At 42.7% G+C, this 20,593-nt stretch overlaps 2 protein-coding genes and 2 non-coding genes across 5 annotated transcripts in view; 3 read left to right on the forward strand and 1 right to left on the reverse strand.

The window, feature by feature from the left end:
* The window catches only part of ccdc17 (coiled-coil domain containing 17), a 29,557-nt gene extending 26,444 nt beyond the window's left edge, over positions 1-3,113 (forward strand). The window contains exons 10-16 of the mRNA XM_041935290.1: positions 89-273; positions 447-532; positions 773-988; positions 1,650-1,785; positions 2,227-2,313; positions 2,496-2,606; positions 2,955-3,113. Coding sequence (XP_041791224.1) covers positions 89-273; positions 447-532; positions 773-988; positions 1,650-1,785; positions 2,227-2,313; positions 2,496-2,606; positions 2,955-3,113 — 980 coding nt within the window. The remainder of the gene's footprint in view (positions 1-88; positions 274-446; positions 533-772; positions 989-1,649; positions 1,786-2,226; positions 2,314-2,495; positions 2,607-2,954) is intronic.
* A 659-nt stretch (positions 3,114-3,772) lies between these two features.
* Positions 3,773-11,193, reverse strand: LOC121605337 (nuclear autoantigenic sperm protein (histone-binding)). Of its 2 annotated transcripts, XM_041935212.1 has the most exons (14): positions 11,015-11,193; positions 10,536-10,583; positions 10,334-10,447; positions 9,973-10,053; positions 9,683-9,789; positions 8,643-8,704; positions 8,496-8,566; positions 6,584-6,657; positions 5,892-6,080; positions 5,573-5,745; positions 5,305-5,382; positions 5,112-5,186; positions 4,457-4,588; positions 3,774-3,985 (listed from the first exon to the last, which is right to left on the reverse strand). In XM_041935212.1, exons 1-14 carry the CDS (start codon positions 11,050-11,052, stop codon positions 3,947-3,949), a joined length of 1,281 nt encoding a protein of 426 aa, XP_041791146.1. In that variant the 5' UTR covers positions 11,053-11,193; the 3' UTR covers positions 3,774-3,946. The 2 variants fall into 2 exon arrangements, with proteins under 2 accessions (XP_041791147.1, XP_041791146.1); XM_041935213.1 differs by lacking the exon at positions 4,457-4,588 and having other exon boundaries at positions 3,773-3,985.
* A 6,632-nt stretch (positions 11,194-17,825) lies between these two features.
* trnam-cau lies at positions 17,826-17,898 on the forward strand. The gene has a single exon. It is a non-coding gene; the product is annotated as a tRNA-Met (tRNA).
* A 2,149-nt stretch (positions 17,899-20,047) lies between these two features.
* LOC121606050 lies at positions 20,048-20,153 on the forward strand. The gene has a single exon (XR_006006824.1). It is a non-coding gene; the product is annotated as a U6 spliceosomal RNA (small nuclear RNA).
* The last annotated feature ends 440 nt before the right edge of the window (positions 20,154-20,593 follow it).

Genomic DNA, 20,593 nt, shown 5'->3' on the forward strand with positions numbered 1-20,593 from the left:
CTTAAACATCTTAAACATACATCACACACACTGCACACAGGTGTGGGGTGCTTGTCTTCACAGTGGATATCTTGTTTGTGTTCTCCAGGAGCAGTGAACGCTGAGCTTGAGCTGATTCAGAGGGAGAACCTCCTGCAGATTTCCAGTTTACTGCCAGAGATGGAGAGAAGCAAAGAAGCTCCCAGGCCCAGGAGACAGCCTCCTCCACCTTCTCCTCCTCCTCATCTACTCCCACTCCAAGCCAAGACTCACATTCATGCACCTCTTTCACTGGTACTTCACTTACAGTTGTAGTCCAACACATTTACATGACTCTCCAGCAGAACCTGGCAACAACTCTTTAGAACTCTGCATTTTCACAGTTTTTTTTACCTCTAAGTAATAGAACAGTATAAATGCCGTGTTTGTCTGTGACGTTGATTGAGATGCTTCTATGTGTCCTTCAGCTCCAGGCCAGATCCTTCTCCTCTCCGCTGGGAAGATGTGTGTTGGACTTGTTGGACTCTCTGGGTCCAGCCCCCTATGATCCTGTGTTAGTTTATTCCTCCACACCATCCACAGTACATCAGGCCATTTACATGTCTGACTCAAATTTCACCTCAGCTACACACTGAGCTCAAATCATGCACTTATTTGCATAATTAAATCCTCTCAAACAGCCCGTAGGCACATTTGAGTAACAACAAACTGTCTGCAAATCACCCTAATCTGATGTGTCAATGTTTAAACCCACTTACCTTTGTTGAAATGAAACTATCCTGTGGTGTTTCAGAGCTGGTTTTGTGATTTTCTACGACCTGGTGCTGGGAGTCGATGCTTCTCAGGGGGCGCTGCGCCTGGTGGCTGCTCTCTACTCAGAAGGTCAGGAGGTGGGACTGCCGACTCTGCTTCCCCCTGTGCGGTGCCTGCCCGGAGTGTCCCTGCCTTACGCCCACAGCCTCACCCCTAGAAACTATGCTCTCCTGTCAGTCAAACAGCCTGTACCCAGGTAGGAGAAAGACTTCCGTTTATTATTGTATACAGCAGTGGAGGGGCTTAAAATTTCTGTGGACAAGAATTCAAACTAGGCTTTGTGGTAAGTAACAGTAAAGGGCAATGGTCCAAAAAAATGACCCATTCCATTTTAGATGAAAAGGAAATGCATTTGAAGGTTATAAAATCTGCAAAAATCCCATATAAGTAACCAAAAATGAGGAAACACTACCTAAACAGTCATGCCTGCCTCCTGTGAAGAAGCAGACTAGTATGTGACCTGAGCCCAACCCCTTAAAAAATGAGCCGAAATAAAGTGCAGACACGACGTATGATCAAGGACTTGTTGATCAGGCCAAAAAAAATTTTTTTAAAATATACATATACTGTGTATACATATATATATATGTATATATATATATATACATATATACACATATATATATGTATATATATATATATACATATATACACATATATATGTATATATATACATATATATATACGTATATATATACATGTATATATATACATATATATACATGTATATATACACACATATATATACATACATATATATATACATATATATACATACATATATATATATACATACATATATACATACATATATATATATATATATATATATATATAAAACCCTTTTGGCTCTGTAGGGTCCAGCCGTCACCCTCCCTCTGCCTAGTGGTGGAGGTGCAGGCAGCAACAGATCTGGATGTTCACGGCCATGAGGTCTTCAAACTTGTGTCCTGTGGCTGGACACGAATGGAACTCTTTGACCAATACAATCAGGTATAAAAGCTTATATATTACACGCTATTATAAAAAATGTATTATATACTAATTTGTGAGGCCGTTGTAGTGCTCCAGCAGTATGGGTGTTCATATCTGTTGACTGCAGAGTTATCAGTAAAGGGAGATGACACCGCCTCAGGCCTCAGCTCAGTTAACATATGTTGATGTTTATTAATCAGAACCAGTGGTGGATCAAGGGTGCGGGTCTAAGCAGTAATTTTAGCGAAATTGTATTAATTTCAATTTCATTCCATGGAGAGTTCAGGATAAACTGATCACACCATCTGGCAGAATTTAGCATTTGATCTGGCAGAGATTATCATGCAAGTCTAAAATCTCTATGTGACAGTTTTGCTTATAGGAATACTTTATCCATGAGTCTAACCCCTGGTTTATAGTGTGTGCCACAGCATTTTAACATTTTCTCTATGTCAACAGCTCCTTAGTGGCCACTTGAGGGTGCCAGTGCGCAGTCTGCCAATTAGACCCACCCTAAGCCTTGTCCAGCTGAACTCAGTTCCCCAGGTATAAAAGAGTTAGTTTTAGCAAACACCTGTACACAGTCCTTTCTACATAAACAGTAATCTCTCAGATGTTCCATTTATGGAGAAATTTAAGTGGGAGTTTCAGGCTGATGCACCTTTTTGGTAGAGGGTGAGGCAGGGCAGTAAATTCCACACCTGACTGTGTGTTTCTGTAAACTTAAGGTGGGCAGCATGGAGCTGTGTGTGCGTTTGGTCAACGGACGAGATGGAGACATACAGACTCTGGCAAAGCCTGACCCGACCAGCACCAGCCACTATAAATATCCAGCTGTGGTAGGATGTTAATCAAGGCCTTAAGGCGTACCAGGAAAAGTTCAAATAAACTATTAAATTATTAAACAATAAAAAAAATATTTGGGGGCAACCATCCCCTGACCTAAACTTAATCCATTCAATAACAATGCTTTATCTTTAGGATGTGATTAATACTGTACTGTGTGGAGTTGGCAATACGAGCAGAAGGCCGTAAGCTCCCACACACTTTAGGACCAGAGAATTTTCCTTTGTAAAACAGTAAAAGCCTGAGGTTGTTGTGTTCTTGCATAGGAGGCGAGTGCATGCTGTCTTTTTATAAACATGCCTGAATGTGGTGTTGTTGAAATACCTTGTGCCTAAATACAGGTGTCCTCACATCCTGCGACCGTCCACGGAAACGCAGCTCTGCCGGTTTCAGCTCCAAAGCAGCAACTCTCGTCCATTTTGCCCTTCACTGCTCACCAAGACCCTCCGCCCACAGAGGAAGCCAGTCAGAGTGGAAGCAGCTCTACAATTAAGACATAACCTAATAATCTAAACTGCACAACTTTGATTGGGTGAAAGTGTGAATGAGGATTCTTCTCTGTAAAGAGCTTGGTCTGCACCAGCTCTATACGTTAAGTGTCCTGAGACAACTTCTGTTGTGATTTGGGGCTATAATAAATAAAACTGAAATTCTCTCCTATACACAATGAAAGCATTTAAACTTTCCTTTTGGTTGCAGGTATCTACAGCAGAAGCATCATCATGTAAGAGAGGTCTTAGATGAATGCAGACGCACACTGTTGGAAAAGAGCTCAGATAATGTTAATGTCCAATGTTCGAATTAAACTGAACATTTTGACAGAGGTGGCTTGGGTTTGTGAAAGTGACTTTACAGCTGCAATTAATGAATAAAAGTGCTTGTTTTCTTCCTCAATTACTCCATCTATAAATGCCAGGGGAAAGCGAAACATCAAGGTCCCCGAGCCTCTGGTGACCAGATTGACCAACCAGCTGTCCAAAACCCACAGATTGACTTCTATAATGTAAAGAACCCCACCAGGCACATTTAATATAGAATCATTGAAAATAAACTTGATCATTTGTCAGTTCAGCATACAAAAACAAGAAAAAAAAAAAAAGTCAGTTTCTGTCATTGTCACAGTCGTGTGAAGTTACCAGGACACCTTAAGAATTCAGTGAAATAAACTTACATCTGCAAATTTTTTTTATTCTTTTTTACTACAAGTATACAAAACTGGACAGACAACTCTATGAAAATGGATCTTATTTACAGAAACAAGAGTGTTGAAGGTGAAAAGGGCTGGACAGGCATGCTGTGCTGGTTTCGTAGATCAGGAAAGAGACGGGGACAGTCACGCTGACGACTTGACAGAGGATGACTGGTTGGCAGGCTACAGGGAAGAAAAAAAACACTTTTTAAACAATGCAGGAAAGACAAACACTGATTCATCGTTGTGCCTGCGCATCATTTCTATGTTCTCAAGAGAAAATGTTTTCAGGTTGCTGCTGGTCTTGAACGCCTCATTAAGAGCGCTAAGCTGCTGCAGTTTTATCTGAAGAACTACAGAGAGACAACACTTATTCAGAGAGACATGAACGTCTCAAGCAATGCAAATAGACAACTTGTTTTGAACTTCAACCACAGCAGCAGCTGATGCAGCATCATTGAGTTAGAAGCTCTGTGAATGAATAGTATTGTTCGCGTCTGTACAGACAGAAAGCCACTTCAAGGAGAAATTTGAAGAAGTTCAGACACGACTGGAGCTCCACCAAAAGCCATGCAAGTAGTTAACTACTGTATGTTTGGACATCCCTTCCGTCTAAGCAGGGTAGCGTCATCAAGACAGAAGCCTATCACTCGCCTCCTGTGATTTTCCCTCCTGGACTCCATTGCCGTTGCTGGCACTAGAGTCAGCGCTGCCATTAACTGTGGCTTCCTGTTTTGCTTGTTTAGCATCAGTGTCCTTTACTGGGCTCTCCTCCTCTGGTTTCCTCTGTGTGGAAACAAACCAGGACAAAGGGAAGGGGAAGAGAAGACTGAAGGCTTCTGTGCACAGCTGTATTCAATGCAAACAACCTTTAAAACATGAACTAAAACATACTGTAAGCTGACATTTAGAAGAAAATGGAACCAAATGCAGACACCAAGGAGCCATCGCTAATATGTCAAGGTTACACACACAAGCTAATATAAAAGCTTAAATCATAGCATTAAGCAGTACCACAACACAATGACCTGCACACGCCACAACTACAGCAAGAACCAACAGGTCACTTCATAGGCCATTAAACCACAACCACAAGACTGACAGTCGCAGAAAGCCGTAACATCACAACCACCAATGCAGGCAAACAGACAGACCTCGCAACATGGAGAGGTACACGGCCATTTCAATAGACAGGTGATTATGGCTCCAGTACGGATTTCATTCCTTAAGTATTAAAAGGACTGGCTCCATTCTGCCCACCTACAGAGGGGGAGGGGCAAGCAGGCAGCCAGCCATTAGCAGGTCTCACCTTTTTCCTGACAAGGTGGGAGATGTCTGAGGCTGCTTTTGAAGACGAGGCGCTGCCAGATGATTTAACTGGGATCTGAAATGGAAAAGTTGGGTTTGTTTGCTTAGAGTTGTTTTGCAGGATGTTCACTCGTGTTACACAGTAAGCGAGGCGCCCACATGTTTTAAAGTATATACTATTACAACGTCTTTACCTGGCTGGCTGTCGCAAATGCTGAAGATGAAGGGCCCCCATTTTCACACAGGAATGCAGATGAGGTTGAGGCTCCACCCTGCAAGAGGTTTGTCAGTTACCCAGGAGCTGAGGCTGCAGTTTTAGTTTTAATCATCTACATTGCACCCAAAGAAACTCCAGCTGGATTTTTAGACTTGCAACATGAACACCAAGTCTTGAAAGCCAATATGTACAAAAACACCCTTTAACTCAGTGTGTATTTGCTCCTTGTTGTCCTGTGTACCCACTAGCGTCTGCTGGATGGCCTCGGAGGCAGCGCTGGCTGTTCTCTGGCTTTCCTTAGCATCTTCAACCTTTTCCCTGATGTCAGGCAGAAGCTGCTTCAGCTCCTCCATCTCATTCTTCTCTTCTGCTGCCCCATCTGCTCCCTCTGCTGCAGCTATTACTTCCTGCAACATGGCTATGCACAGACAATGACTGATTAGTGCAACAAAAACATAATAGGATCAGTACGGTCCCCTTAGCTGCAGAGGGGTCATTTGTTTAGGCTCATCTGAAGAGACAGAACTCAGGTGAGGGGGAAGCCTCCAGAGGAAGAATACTTACCCAGACGGGTCTCGATGACTTTTATGGAGCTGTTGTAGTGCTGAATAGCCTGGCTGTACTGATCCATGTAGCACAGTGTAGTGGCGACATGGTAGTGGGTCTCGGCCAGCAGACGACTGTGGGGAGGCAGGTGCTTCAGCTGCAGGGCAAGACACTCCTGGAAGTCTTCTAGCGCCTGAGGGTAGTTGCCTGGGGAAGGGAACACATGGGGGTAGTGGTACCACGTGCCACTCTAGTAACGAATGGAAGCGAGATTACAATACTAATGTTCAGTTGTCAGCCAATTTTTTTTTTTTTTTTTTAATTATGTGCAACTGTTTACAGCCAGAAATTTGAAAACTGACATTTTCCCCTTCTGGTAAAGGAATCTGTTCACATGCAGACAAGACCAAGGAACAACCTGGTCTCTGAGCAGAGGGGAAAGTGCAGTGGAATAGTTTATATAAAAAAAAAAAAAAACCCTTTGCCATGTCACTTTTCGATGATAGAGAACAGAAGGTCAGGATGTGAAGAGGAATTCAAAACATACTGTGGTGCTCAGAGAAGCAGACCATACTTAAATTAGGTGATGTAATTATGCAATGCCGTAGGTTGACGTGGGTCTGCCTTGGTGAAACTACAGCGAAAAATATGACTTTGCTACCCAGATTGAAAGACAAATTAAAAAAAAAAAAAAACCACAAGGAACTGACCTGATTCAGCACCAACCTCTCCTAGTTTCAGGTATGTCTGGGCTGCCATCAGCTGGTCATCTTTGCCTTCTTTCCTGTGGGGTTAAACAAATTAACTGCAGCACAATTTTACCTTGTATTATCTCACATCAAACTTTATTCATATCACACTTTTCAGCCATTTAAAATGCAACATAAAGTGCTTCACAAAATAAAAGAAAACAGAAAGAATAAAAGCATAGTCACACACGCACTGAGGAACCATGTGAGGAAACACCTATGGGAGCCATCCACACCGAGAAGCGCCACAGCCTACAGCCACCGGGAGCGCCGCCACAGAGACCACCCAGACGCCGATGGACAGGGGCAGACTCCACACTTAATGCAGAGCTGCCTCAGTCCCTCGGGCCCAGGAGGCCTCCAGGGCCCCCCATGGGCAGACTGGGCATACATCCCAGTGTGGAGGCCCCCCATGAGGAAACACTAAAGCTAAAAACTAAGATTAAAAATAAAAGATAAAAGCAGGTATAATGCATAAAAATTAAAAGCTTTAAGAAAGTTAAAAATGTAGGGACAAAATAGACAAATAGTAAATAATAAAATGGACAATTCCAGCGCCACCGAAATTTTGACAGTGGCATAAGGGGGCTGCTGGTGTTATCTATACCACTGTTTCTCAAGCCTGGTCCTGGAGTACCACTGCCCTGCATGTTTGAGATGTATCCCTGCTCCAGCACACCTGATTCAAATGAATGGCTCGTTATCAGGCCTCAGCAGAGCCCAGTAATGAGCTGAGCATTTGAATCAGGTGTGTTGGAGCACGGAAACATCTAAAAACATGCAGGGCAGTATTGGCTTACATGGAGCAGCAAAGCAGGGCAGCTGTTGCAAAATCCCTCTATTTAAATTTGGTGGGGGCTAACCCTTTAAAATTGAAATCAGAGGCGATAAGAGACGTTTGTCTACAAAAGGATCCAAAAATTATGCGTCTCCTATTCACCGTTTGGAGTTTGACAATTAAAAAGAAATTCTGGCGATTTCTCACTGCCTCTCGCACTCTAGCTGATGACATCACCCACTCTAGGGGCAGAAATTCTGAGCATTTGAGAAACTTTATGGTCTTCAGATGGTCAGGGATCAAAAACCGTAAGAGATATCAAAAAAATGAGCCAAGGCTCATTTTGAGCCAACAAAATTATCTATGTTTTAAAGTCGAATGAAGTCTCTAGGAGAAAGTATGGCGAGGCAGCGGAAACGTGAAAAAGGCTGAAATTTGAGGAAATTTCCCATTCATTTCTTATGGGAAATTTTTCATTTTTTGCGAATAACTTATTATGCGAATTATTAACAAATCTGTCATAAGTACATAGCACACCATTCCCAATCGAGCCGCACGTTTGCAAGGGTTTTCTCAAAGCTGCGGGACTAGTTACGCGCTGAAATTCTGGCGGAATATGAAAAAGAAAAAACGAGATTACTCGAGCCACTATTGGCTCGTGCCACTAATCGTAATAAGATTTTAGGATGTAGTACTGATAAAGTGCATTACTAAGAACAAGTCATAAGACAAGTAAAAAAAAGAATTAAAAGATTAAAAGAAATCAGTTAAAAGCCAAACCAAAAAGGTGAGTCTTGAGCCTCCTTTTAAAAACATCAACAGTCTCTGCAGTCCTGATGCTCTCCGGCAGGCTATTCCATAGTCGAGGGCCGTAATGGCTGAATGCAGCCTCCCCGTGGGTTTTTGTATTAACTCTAGGAATAATTAAAAGTCCAGTGCCGGAGGACCTCAGGACCGACAAGGGTTGATATGATAAAAGCAGGTCAGATATATAAGAGGGCCCAAGACCATTAAGACATTTAAAAACTAATAAAAGAACCTTAAAAATCGATCCTGAAACACACACACACACACAACTTGCAGCGTTGCACTGACCTCTTGTAAATGACTTTAGCGACCTCCAGCATCTCCCATGCTAACTGCAAATTCCCAACTTCGTCTTCTTCCTGGAAAGTGGGAAAGCATACTTCAAAAATCTAAATATCCAATAGTGTCAGAGACTTGCCATGTATGGGAACTCACCTGATCCTGTCCATTTCTCTCTCCATCCTCATCGTCGTCGTCATCATCATCGTCGTCGTCATCTGTTGAAGCAACAGGCTAATTATTTAAGGCTACATTTCCTTTTCCTACAGTGACTAAAGGACAAACTGAAGGCAAATGTGCTCAGATGAAAATGTTTCCCCTGAAAGTGCAGCAAACTCTTGCTCAGTGTGACTCCCTTTACATTTTGCAACACCTAATAACGTGGCCCGTTTTATTACAAGAAATACCAAGCTTGTGTTCCACCCATCCACACAAACCGTGCTCTCCATACAAACATTTACTGCCCTCTGGTTCATTATCGTCCTGTCCTTCCTCTGGCTTTGTCTCGGTCTTGCCATCGTTCAGCTCTTTTGAATCTACCTCCTTTAGCACAGTTTCTTTTCCAGGAGTCCCAGTCGGACTTTCCCCGGCACCGTTCATCGGAGCAACTGGGTGCTTCTCAACTCCATTCACTTTAGTTTCCTGTACTGAGTTTTCTTTCCCATTCACAGAACTTGAGGGTTCCCTTGATTCAGTTGCATCATGTTTTACTGGGGACGCTGCCACACCATTTTCCTTTTTCACCTCAGTGTTACCCTTTCCATCCTCAGACTCCAGCTTGCCAGCCTCAGTCTTCTCCTCCTCTGCCATTGCGTCATATACCTGCTTTCGCAGCTCATCTCTAGTTTTTTCTGCACCAAAGTAGCATGTGAAAAATTTGCTTCACATTAGATTAGTACAGTTTTTAAAATACCAAAGGTCAGTTTTTCTATTAAAAAGTGTATTTAAGAAGATACATCTAAGAAATTACATCTGAAAGCACAAGAGACAAACTTTAGATTGCATGTATACATAACTGACTTGACCTACCAAACTGGAACTTCACTATTTTATTGATTTCTCCTTGTAGAGAATCAGAATCAAACAGCATTATTACACCAAACAAATGTTTCAAAGATGTACAAAATATCCATTTGAAATCATGTCTGATCATGTTCCCCAAATCAGAAATCCTATGTGAAATGAAAAATACTGACCATCAAGATTGTTGGCATTCTCAATATTGGAGTTGTTAGGCTGCTCCTCTTCCTCAGATTCATCTGGGACTCCCTCCAGAGCATTACCAAGGACACTGTTCTCCATCCTAACCCAGAAAGAAATCATGAAAACAAAGTCTGCTAACACAGGAAGCACAAGAAGGTCAAGTCCTACAATTGTCACTCTCTGAATCCAGTTTAATAAGTGGTGCAATATTAATCAACTAAGTACCAACCTACATGCATATATACAGTGTAAGTTATCATAGTGAGCAATTAAGTTAACCAACCTAGCAAGCTCCAGTAGGGACTTCCCACATAGGAAGAAGGCCTCACCACACTCATCTGCAGTGTCCCCATACTTTGCAGCCCTGGCAGACAGATATCACAAGTGTTGAATGGATCGAGTTAGACACCGAGATATGATTCAAATTCATTTCAATATGAATTAATTTAATCCAAATTTTACAAGCAAAAAAATGAAGTTAATAAAAAAAATAGGAAATCAGAGTGAATAAAAGACATTAAAACAAAAGTCAGTGACACCAACTGTCTTGAATAAAAAAAACAAATCGATAATAACAGTGAACAACGAGGTAACAGAGTTTTCCGTGTTGAATCAGTGACAGCGCTTTTACTACCGATACTCACAGCATGCTGCAGGCGTCCTGGAAGACACTAACAGCAGAAACAACATCTCCCATCACCAGATGCTTGTTCCCGGTACCAATCAGTTTCTTTGCCTCCTCCATGGTGTCTACAGAGCTGCATGGTAAAAACACACATGTATGTTGGGCCAAAGTTGAATAATAACGTGAAGAGCTGCAGCGGAGTTTTCTGTACGGATACTCACCTGTCTGCAGCAGCAGCTGACGATGATGAGCACGGCTTCTCCTCCGCACTGCAAGAGTCAACGGAGTTCAAACATGAGTTCAGGCAATGCCAATACCCGCTACCTGACCTGATTCTGAAGTCCAACCACAGTCGGCACACTTAACTTTTACTGTTGACTCACATAGTTAAGGGTATTCGCTACGCCTTGTTGTTGTTAGCACCATACGGTTGTTAGCTAATTAGCCTACCAGTGTGGGGGTGATAGTAATGTTTGTTAGCAGCGCCTGAAGGCACCATCAGGTACAGTTAATCAACCATCCGGTTACTTTGGTAGACACTGTCACTGACTATAAGTATGCGGAACCTTGATGTCACGCAACCAGTAACGTTACTAATCACGCAAGGTCGTCAACGTTAGCCGCGTTACCTAGCTAAAGGCTAGCTAGCTCTGTTTTCCCAGCGTATGGTACACAGTGAGAAATTACAAGCCTGTCTTACCTCCCAGAGCTTGATGCGGTGGACGCTTCTTCTGGCATTATTTCAGGACGATAGTAGAGCCGGTGGAGAGAGACAAAACAGTCGGTCTGGTGTAGCGTGAATGAAGTACAGATAGACCTTCAGCTATAGTCTTTGTTGCCGCGCTTAAATAGAGAAAAGAAGGCTTTCTATTTCCGCTTAACTTGGAACGCGGGAGATTGGAGTTAAAGGAGCCGCAGCAAGTATCATGATGCATTCAATACCCGTGGGAAACTGAAACTGATTACATTCATGGCACCAAAGGAAATATAACAGTATGGTGTACAAGCAAAAAAAAAACCAACAACATTCTTTTGGCGTTATCTGTGTACTAATAGGCACACAAAAGTCCTTAATGATAATAAGTGAATATTTAGATTTTCAATTGTTGATTTTGTTGTTCATTGATTTTGTTGTTCATTTGTTGTTCAATTGTTGATTTTGTTGTTCATTTTACTGTACATTGTTCAATTTGATTAGCTTTAATCAGTCGTATTAATCAAACATTGTGTGCTGCATGTAAACATGACATCATTTGTTTAGATTAGATTAGATTAGATTAGATTAGATAAAACTTTAATCATCTCACAATGGAGAAATTCACTCTAACAGAAGTTCTTCAGAACACACAAGGGGGGATGCAAACAGCAAATGGAGGTGCAAATAAGAACAATAGGAACAATAAGGTGCAAAATAAGAACAATAAGCGTGCAAATAAAAACAATAGGAAGAACAAGAACAATAAAGATAGATAGATAGAAACTTTATTAATTTCCAAAGAGAAATTTACAGTTCCAGCAGCTCAAAGGGTGGAAACACAAGGGCATGCAAAATAAGAAAAACTTTCAAGTACAAAATGCAAAGACCATTTATCAACCAGGAGGCAAAAATACAATACAATACAACAACAATACAAAATAACAATATAAGAAAAAATAGTGAGATAAAAATATAGAACTAAGCTGTATAAAATAAACATCTGGCAGTTAAATATGAGCACAGTAGTGCAGTTGTGCAAAACAGTGTGCAACAGTCGGTTTGTCCACAATCAAGTCCAGCATATAGATGTGTGTGTGATAAAGTATATGTGTCCATGGTGTGTGGTGTGAGTGTGTAGTGAGTCCGGAGTTGTTGTGTTGAGAGGTGTTGAAGAGCTGTACGGCGTGGGGGAGGAACGATCTTTTCAGTCTGTCAGTAGAGCAGAACAATGACAGCAGTCTGTCACTGAAGCTGCTCCTCTGCCTGGAGATGGTGCTGTGCAGTGGGTGATCAGGATTGTCTATTATGGACAGGAGCTTGTTCAGTGTCCGTCGCTCTGCCACAGATGTTAGACTGTCCAGCTCTGTGCCAACGACGGAGCCTGCCTTCCTCACCAGTTTGTCCAGGCGTGCTGCGTCCTTCTTCTTCAAGCTGCCCCCCTAGCACACTACTGCGTACTGCATTGAGTCATGTAAATAAACTCATGTCATGTATTATAAACAAACCATGCAGTAATAAAATCAGTGCAAATCCATAGCCACATGTCAAATATAAATCAAATATGAATATAATGTAATAGAATAGAACTTATATATAATAATATCTGTCATCTGTTGTCTTGTTGGGCATTTAAAATTAGAACACACTAAAGCAAAGAGGTAGAGAAATGTATGAGCATGTAATATTGACTTTTTATATTTCCACATAAGAAAAACATTTTTCTGGCGTTAATGTTAATATAGTTTCTGGATGGATAAAACACAAGCATGTGTTAACGCTTTGCTTCAAACTTCACTGGTAGTTGCTTGTTTTGTCATTTTGCGCACCTATGAAAATCATCTGATTACAGTTGATGTTCATAATGCATTGCTAATTTGCTATGTAGGAGCTTTGAGGGACTTTACATAATGGCCTTTTGTGTTTCTGTATGCATTTCCTACATAGAGCTCGCAACAGTCCTTACAGCCTGAATAGGACATGCTTTGACCTCTGACCTTGATGAGCGCAGAGCAGTGACCAATCCCTGGAAGTTTGAAGTCGCTGAGTGTAGGGTTGGAGCTGGGGAGCAAGGCTGGGATCAGATCCAGCAGGTCTTCCAAAGCATTCAGAAACTGAATGTTGCAAACAGCAACAGCGGCTATGGGAAGGGCACCAGATAAACATCTGGTCAACAAATGAAAATAAGTCTCACTGTTGCCTCTATAGTGACACACCCGCCAAGCCAAAAATGTGTGCTACAAAACAACTGATAAATTATGAAGTGAGAAAGGTAAATATTCATCATCTCAAAGTCCTTTCATCTTCTTTTGCATACCGGCCCTAAACTGGTGCTTTAAAACTCTAATTAAAACTACAATAAAGCTATTTCCAAAAGGCCAACAAGTGAGGGTCAGTATTACTGGCATTTTACTGATATTAAAATAATAATATTGGCACTATAGTGCTGTTGTCATCTGGAGTGGATCATAATCTAACATTTGAAAACTACACTGCATCTGGCTCAAGCGATAAAATGTGAGGTGATCTCACGGACAGTTTGCATTGGCTCTTCCTCATTTTAAATAATGGTGCACCAGTCAGATGAAGTGAACATCATAGGGATCTGGGTCCAAAGCAAAGGGAGTTATTCTCTTCTACAGAAAACACTGCTCCTGGACAGTCCAGCCTTTTCTTCCATTGCTTTTCTACGTCACTCGGTGACCATCCTCCGCCTAAGTGACCGTCCTGCCCACCTCACTCTCTGCTGTAGTTATACAAAGGTGTGGAAGATAATGTCAGGAGCAAAGCAGCCAATTTCTCTGTTGTTGGCTGAAAGAACCAACTCAAAAGTCATTCTTCATCTACTCAGACCACCTGCGGATATCAAGACTCAGTGGATTAATTGTACTTTTGATGCACATGTGACAGGAACATGCCCATGACGATAGGAAAACTACAGCTTTGTCAATGAGGGCCAGTAACAGAACCAGCTCAAGGATGAATCAATAACTGCTGTTGTCTTGTGTTCTCAGTTCAGTCTTGGAAGCTTTAAGTTTGGCCACATTTTATGTTGTTTTACTGTTTATTTTGTTGGTTAGTCTGTTGAATTTGGTGCTACCATGTTGCAGCTTAACTGGCTACTCATGCAGACTTGGAATGATGTTAATATTGAGGGACACTCAAGAGAAACTGTGAACATTAAGCCTCATATGAAGCCAACCAAATAGAGACAGTAGTACATTTGACGCCAGTAGCTTTTTTCATGTTGCTTTTTTGTGTTTAAACTGCAGCACTAGCTCAACTAGCGCTTGCTTTGTTGTTACTGAAGCCTGTTTGCTCCAGGATCCTCTCTAGTATGTGTGCTGATGTATATAGATTTACTTGACAGACATTCTCTGAAAAGTAGCGACATAGCTACGTGTGAAAGAAAAATGGTCAGACTACAGGAATTCATTTGCTTGGCAACACTGCGTAACTCTGATTAGCAGCTATCTTGCTCAAACTATAGAAAGGCAGTTAAGAACCTGTGATGTTAGTGGACCACTGGGCTGTGAGACTGAGCTACATTTGAGTAAATGAAAGCAAAGAGTGAGAAAACATGTACGAACAACAACAATTCAATAAAAACTAACTCTGCATGGTGGCAACAGTAAAACATGTAGAGGGCTCAGTTTGTGGTGCTATGGACGATGCAGTCGCAGTGCTGTTGGTGCAGATGGAGTAGTGCTGTTCTGAGCAGCAGTTGGAGGTCTATTTGATGGTGTAGGGGCTGAAGTGTGCACTCTTGTGGAGGCCACATTGTGTCCAGGGTGGGAACAGTTGTATTCTTCATGTCAAATTAATGGCTCCAAACCAGATTTCCCACAGCTGTCATGGTCCACATGAAGGGTCTCTGGCAGGGGCGGACTTACCATTAGGCAAAACTAGGCAGTTGCCTAGGGCCCCAAGTTCCTGAGGGCCCCATAAAACTCCTCATACACTAATGGTTAATATAGTTATTACTTATTTGCGCACATCAATTATGTTTTTGATTAAAATCCTTTCGCTAAAATGCCAGCAGAATGCTTATTGTATTATGTGTGTCTCTGGGCCCCCCCGGTCAGTCTCCACTACATTGGATCAGTCCATCTTATTGCACATGTGCAGAAAGGATCCAGGAAGACAGCGGCAAAACGTACGTACAAAACAAATGGCGTGAAGAGAAGATGAAAAAAAGGAGGAAAGCAGAAAGCTGCTCTCAAAATTCCCCAAAGTGAGGACATTCTTCACTGCGGCAGTGGCTAACAGCAGCTAACAGCGGCTAACAGCAGCTAACAGCAGCTAACAGCGGCTAACAGCAGGAACCCACAACCAGCAAGTGAAACGCGACGTCGCCACCTGTTGGGGAGGGTCCGTTGTTGACGTGTGAACAACTAGTGAGTTTTTGAAGAGTTTCGGCTTAAGAAGTCGCCCCTCAAAGGAAGACTTTAAGTTTATCACAAATATTAGCATAAAATCATCATTTTGGGTGTACATGGTTTCCAATGAGCAAGAAGGGTTTGAAATATATAAGCAGCAATGTAAATAATGTTCAGTAGTGGAGTAGAAAGTGCAGTATTTGCCTCTGAGACAAAATTTTGCATGAAATCCTCAAATTTCTACGTTAGCAATTGAGTAAATATTACTATTATTATTAATATTATTACAATTATAATTAATACATTTCACCACTATCAGAGAACCTACTGGTACAAAAATAGTGCGTGCGTATTCTGTTAAAATGTTTATTTTAATTGACCTGTTGTTTTGTGTGTTGTCTTCTCATTTCAGAGGGCCCCATGCCTGCCTTTGCCTTGGGCCCCAAATTTGTTAAATCCGCCCCTGGTCTCTGGGGGTGGCGCCTCAGCATCCTTGTAGCACCTCAGAAGACTCTCTACCATCTTCGTCAGTCCCCAGCCCGCACTTGCTGTGAACAAAGACAGAGAGGAATTGTGGCTAATGAAGACAAATATCTTGAAAGAATACTAAGACTGACTGCCCTAAAGTTGATTACATAAACAGTGACAGAGAACCAGAGTGTGTGTGAGAGAGAAAGCAGGAGAAAGTAACAGTGAGAGTGTGTGTGTGTGTATTGTGTGTGGTTTCCAGCTCCACTGTGCTGTGGTGGATCATGCAGGAAGTACTGAAAATGAATGACATCAAAATAAACATCTACAACTCAGTGTGACACAAAATCCATTTTCTGGTTGAGGAGACAGTACTTTGCAAAGAGGCTAAAGTTTGTGATGAGCTGGAGGGTTATGTGGAGGTGCAAGAGTTTGTCTCACTTCTAGTAAACCTAGATTTCTGGTAAACTGTGGATCACCTTATGCCACTATGTCATTTCCTTGTGCAAACGATTAAGGAACGTCAGTATTATAACCAAATAACCTGCTCCCTCTTAACTGCATATAATTTCCTACAAATCAAATGGGGTGACACATCTTAACGTGTACAGTTGTACGTCAGCTAGCTGGTTATGGATTGTTTGTGACTTAGCATGAACTATGTTGTGGCCTGGGTTTTGTGTTGGGTTGGTTTTGGCCTTTCTGTTTCTCGCTGTTCTGTTTTTTTCTTTTCTTTTCTCTCCATGCAGTGTGTGTGTGTGGCAGGAGGCGTGGCTGGTTGTGGCCCTCACTCTCTCCCTGAGATTTCAGTAGACGAGGCACACCTGGTTTCCCACCAATCAGCCTCTCCATATAAACCCGGTCATGACTCCACTCCTGTGCCAGATAGTTCCATCCTGTAGAGTCAAATGGTCTCTTGTTATATCCAGGGTACCAGATGAGTTTTTAGCTGAGTGTTCTTTCTCCTGAGAAATCACCAGTGTCTTCTTGTGTTTTTTCCACTGTGTGCCTTGCTGCTGTTGCTCTGGTGCTTTTCCCTGCATTCAGCTGTTCCAGCTCCCAAGCCAGCCAGTCTTCTGCCGCCACCACCTGTGCCTTTTTTGCCAACCTGTTTCCATTAAAAACCTTGAACACCTTGTACTGGTGTCTGCCTCTGCCTTAGTGGGTCCAGGACAAATTCACTTGCATAACAAGCTAATTGTTCCTGACAGTCGTTTGATAATTCGTCAGCTAGGATAGATACATATGATTTTTTAATAATAAGCCTGCTGCTTAGCGTGCTGTTTGCTGCCACTGCAGTAAGGCGATTGGCCCTCACGTGATAGATTTGCTTGACCAACATTGGCAGGACCCTTGACCATATCCATAACCAATAATTGATTACAGTGAACATCCACTGATTGTGCTGATGTTATTACTGCACTGTTGTTTGGGTTGTTTGCAATGACGTTTTACTAAGATGATTAAAAAAAGTGTTCTTTTTCAAAAATATCCAGCACACCACTGAGACAAGTTGGTGATATTGTGTCACACATCACAATCAAGTTAATGTTAATGTAACACGTCATTCAGTTGCTAAGTATAAGGCTATGCTTGTAATCAACAAAATATTGCAATGGTAACACATGGGACACAATGCTGAATCACTACCATCGCTCCAGAACCACAGCATTTTTTTAACTGAGCAAGTTTTGGGTGACGAGGGATTCGAACCGGAAAACGCCAGGGAACATTTCCGTGCTTTGGCTGCTCTTGCGGTTAATGACACGGACACCACGAAAAATGAAACAATGCCTGTACGGATGAGGGACATAAGGCGTGGTAGGAGGAAAACCTCTCGATTTACCAGAACAGTAAAAATGCCAATTTCCCACTGAAGAAAAATTCTTCCTCACCACCTCGCGTTCATCCAGACAACACAATGCCATTGTTCATTTTTTGAATATACGTCATTTCCCGCAATACGGAAGGCCTCGTTGGCGCAGTAGGCAGCGCGTCAGTCTCATAATCTGAAGGTCGTGAGTTCGAGCCTCACACGGGGCACATCTTTTCTCTTGAAGCCAATGTTTGTTCTCTTTTGAGGACAAAGTTATTACAAAAAAAAAGTGAATATTTCAGTTCCCACCCGTGCCGGGAGAAAGAGGGTTGTGAAGTATTTTAACTCACACAGAATTACTGCATAAGAGAGAATAGTCTGAGTAAATGATGTGGTAATGAATGCAGAAGAGTAAAAGGTCTCAGCCAATCTATGCAATGCTTGTACGACACATATGAGGAAACAATGACAGAAAAGCAGTTGGAATGCACATTTGTTATTCCTTGCATTTTGGCTGCCTTCTCAGGCTGATGCCTGCAGGCCGGTCGAGCAGCAGATGCCTGGCATCCCGCAGCTCTGACTGTGTGGACTGTATGTGGCCATTAGAGAGGCAGCAATGCCAGACAGCCCGAGCTTCACAGTCCACACCAGCGTCCTCTCTGTCATTAATGTTAATAACTGCTGACACGTTTGTGTTTAGTTTGAGCAATCAGACATTTATTTCAAAACAAAACCAGCTGTGACAAAGGCACCGAACACAAGCTGTTCAGCAGCAAACAACAGACACACACAGTTGAGAGATGAGCTGGTGAACACCTGAAAGTACCTTGAAATACATGAAAAACAATGAGACTCCTGAGGACAGTGAGCAGCAGCCATAGGCACAAAAGAAAAGAAACCTGAGGACCTGCCAGTGCTGTGGTCAGCCTGCCCAGTAAGACGACGGCCACAAACAGCTCAACAGCCCTCAGAAAAAAGAGTTTTTTTGTGCTCTTTATGAGGGTAAACCTCTGGTTCTGTGGCTGGCAGAGAGGAGAACCTGGAGGAGGAGGAGCTGGAGGTGAGGAAGAAGAAGGAGAAATGTCGCAAGTTTTTTGTATTTTTAATTTGTATTAATGATACAATGGTGTGTATTATAAAATTATTATCATCAGTGTGTTATTGTATTCTTTTTTCGAAATTAACAATGTTTATGTTTGTGATTATTCGCTTGTTCAATAAGAATAAGGGCTTCAGGCTGTAGGATGTTTGACATGTTTCCGTGTTCTGCTGGGGGGCTGAAGACTTCAACAGCGCCCCTCGCGCCACAGACTGGTAATAGGCTGACACCTGGTGGTAAGTTTGTGAAACTGCATTGATATGTTTTGAAACAGAAGAAAAGCAGGAAGTTGGAGGCAGCAAGAAACAAGCATTGCCAGAACAAAGGAGGAAATAAAGAAGAGTTCAATGACTTTAATCATTGAACAAGAAACAGCCCTGGCTGTGTAACAAACATATCTTGACTCTGAAATGCTGTGTTGTGAACACTGGTAGTTTGAATGAGGTGAGATATTACTGCCTTTGTGCCTCTTCAGCCCTGACAGTGTGGGGTATAGTGACAAAACCCTGCTAGGTTGTCGAGAATTTAGCTGGTAGTCCTGTCGTAATGTCCGTCTCACGACTGGGATGTTCTGTGATAAGAGCAGAGAGAAATCCCAAGTCGTCAGAGTGTGAATCCATTTCACTAACGCATCGTGTGTGATCACATCAGCTACCCTGCAGTCCTGCAGCAACAAAACATGATAATGAACACATGAAGCTTCAGATATGCACACAGTCTTATTTCCTCTGCTTCTGATTTCTTGGTGAACACACACACACACCAGGCGAAAGAACCGGTCACATGGTGCAGCCTGTGTGTCTCTGTTTCCCTCCCCCGAGCCCTGTCTCTCTCTGTGTCTCTCTCTCTCTGTCCTAGGGGGGTAGACAGCAGTTGTTGGTCCTCTGGCAGGGGCTTGTGGGGGGTTGAAGGTACTCTGGGAGGAATGCAGGAGGAGGAGGAGCTGTGGGTAAATCTCCCGCCTTCAGCAAACCAATCCTGGCCGCCTGACGTAAAGGCTCATTGCAATAATTCCCATCAGCCCTCTGAACTCCTCAGCTGGGCAGACGGGACCGAGAGCGGGTCAGACCGGGTCAGATCATGTCCTGTTGGTCCTGTTTGTAGGGACAGGGGTCACAGCACAGAACCCATATGTGTATATAGTGTTGTGCCACACATTGATTAAAGGCATTTAGAAGCAGTTTAGTCTCTTACACACAGTGTCTGAGGTGCCCCATAAGTCAGGGACGTCCTAGGACAGACCCCCTATATATTAGCCATGTGAGTCTGGCAATGTTGTGTTACTCCGGTAGCACATATACTAAAATTGGAACGATACAGAGAAGATTAGCATGGCCCCTGCGCAAGGATGACACGCAAATTCGTGAAGCGTTCCTCATTTTCTTTATGTGTGAGGATTAGGGTTAGACATGCAGTCATGTATTTTGATTCAGCATTAGCAGTTTTTCGACAGCAGGGGGCAGTGTGAGACCGTGGATGACTCCAGGGACTCTGCAAAGGCAAGCCGCGCCTCCTGGTCTCATCGTTTTGTCCTGTTTCTCAGGTGTGTGTATGCGTGTGCGTGTGCGTGTGAGTGAATGCGACGACTATAATGAGCGGTAAAAGACTTGTCTCACCTCTAGTTACGTGGTGCCCGCCGAGAGGAACAGAGATTTATCCTTAATCATTGATCTTCACGGTCCGTCGGGCGTAACCGTAGGTGGTGTAAAGCGGTCTATCACTTGAACTGATACACCGCTCAGGGTCCCAGAAAGGCAGGAGTGAGTGAGAGAACTTGTTTTTTCTGTTTATTTAGATGATTGACTGACTGCCTGTACATGAAT

The sequence above is a fragment of the Chelmon rostratus genome, chromosome 4 (assembly GCF_017976325.1).
Source record: "Chelmon rostratus isolate fCheRos1 chromosome 4, fCheRos1.pri, whole genome shotgun sequence".
Lineage (NCBI taxonomy): Eukaryota > Metazoa > Chordata > Actinopteri > Chaetodontiformes > Chaetodontidae > Chelmon > Chelmon rostratus.

Excerpts from the sequence above, each read along its gene's own strand:
- LOC121605337 (XM_041935212.1), bottom strand. The coding sequence starts at position 11,052 with ATGCCAGAAGAAGCGTCCACCGCATCAAGCTCTGGGAG. Across the intron at positions 10,054-10,333 it reads CAGGACGCCTGCAGCATGCT|GGCTGCAAAGTATGGGGACA; the intron begins GTGAGTATCGGT and ends TCTGTCTGCCAG. Across the intron at positions 3,986-4,456 it reads AGGAGGGAAAATCACAGGAG|CCTGCCAACCAGTCATCCTC; the intron begins GCGAGTGATAGG and ends TCTTCCCTGTAG.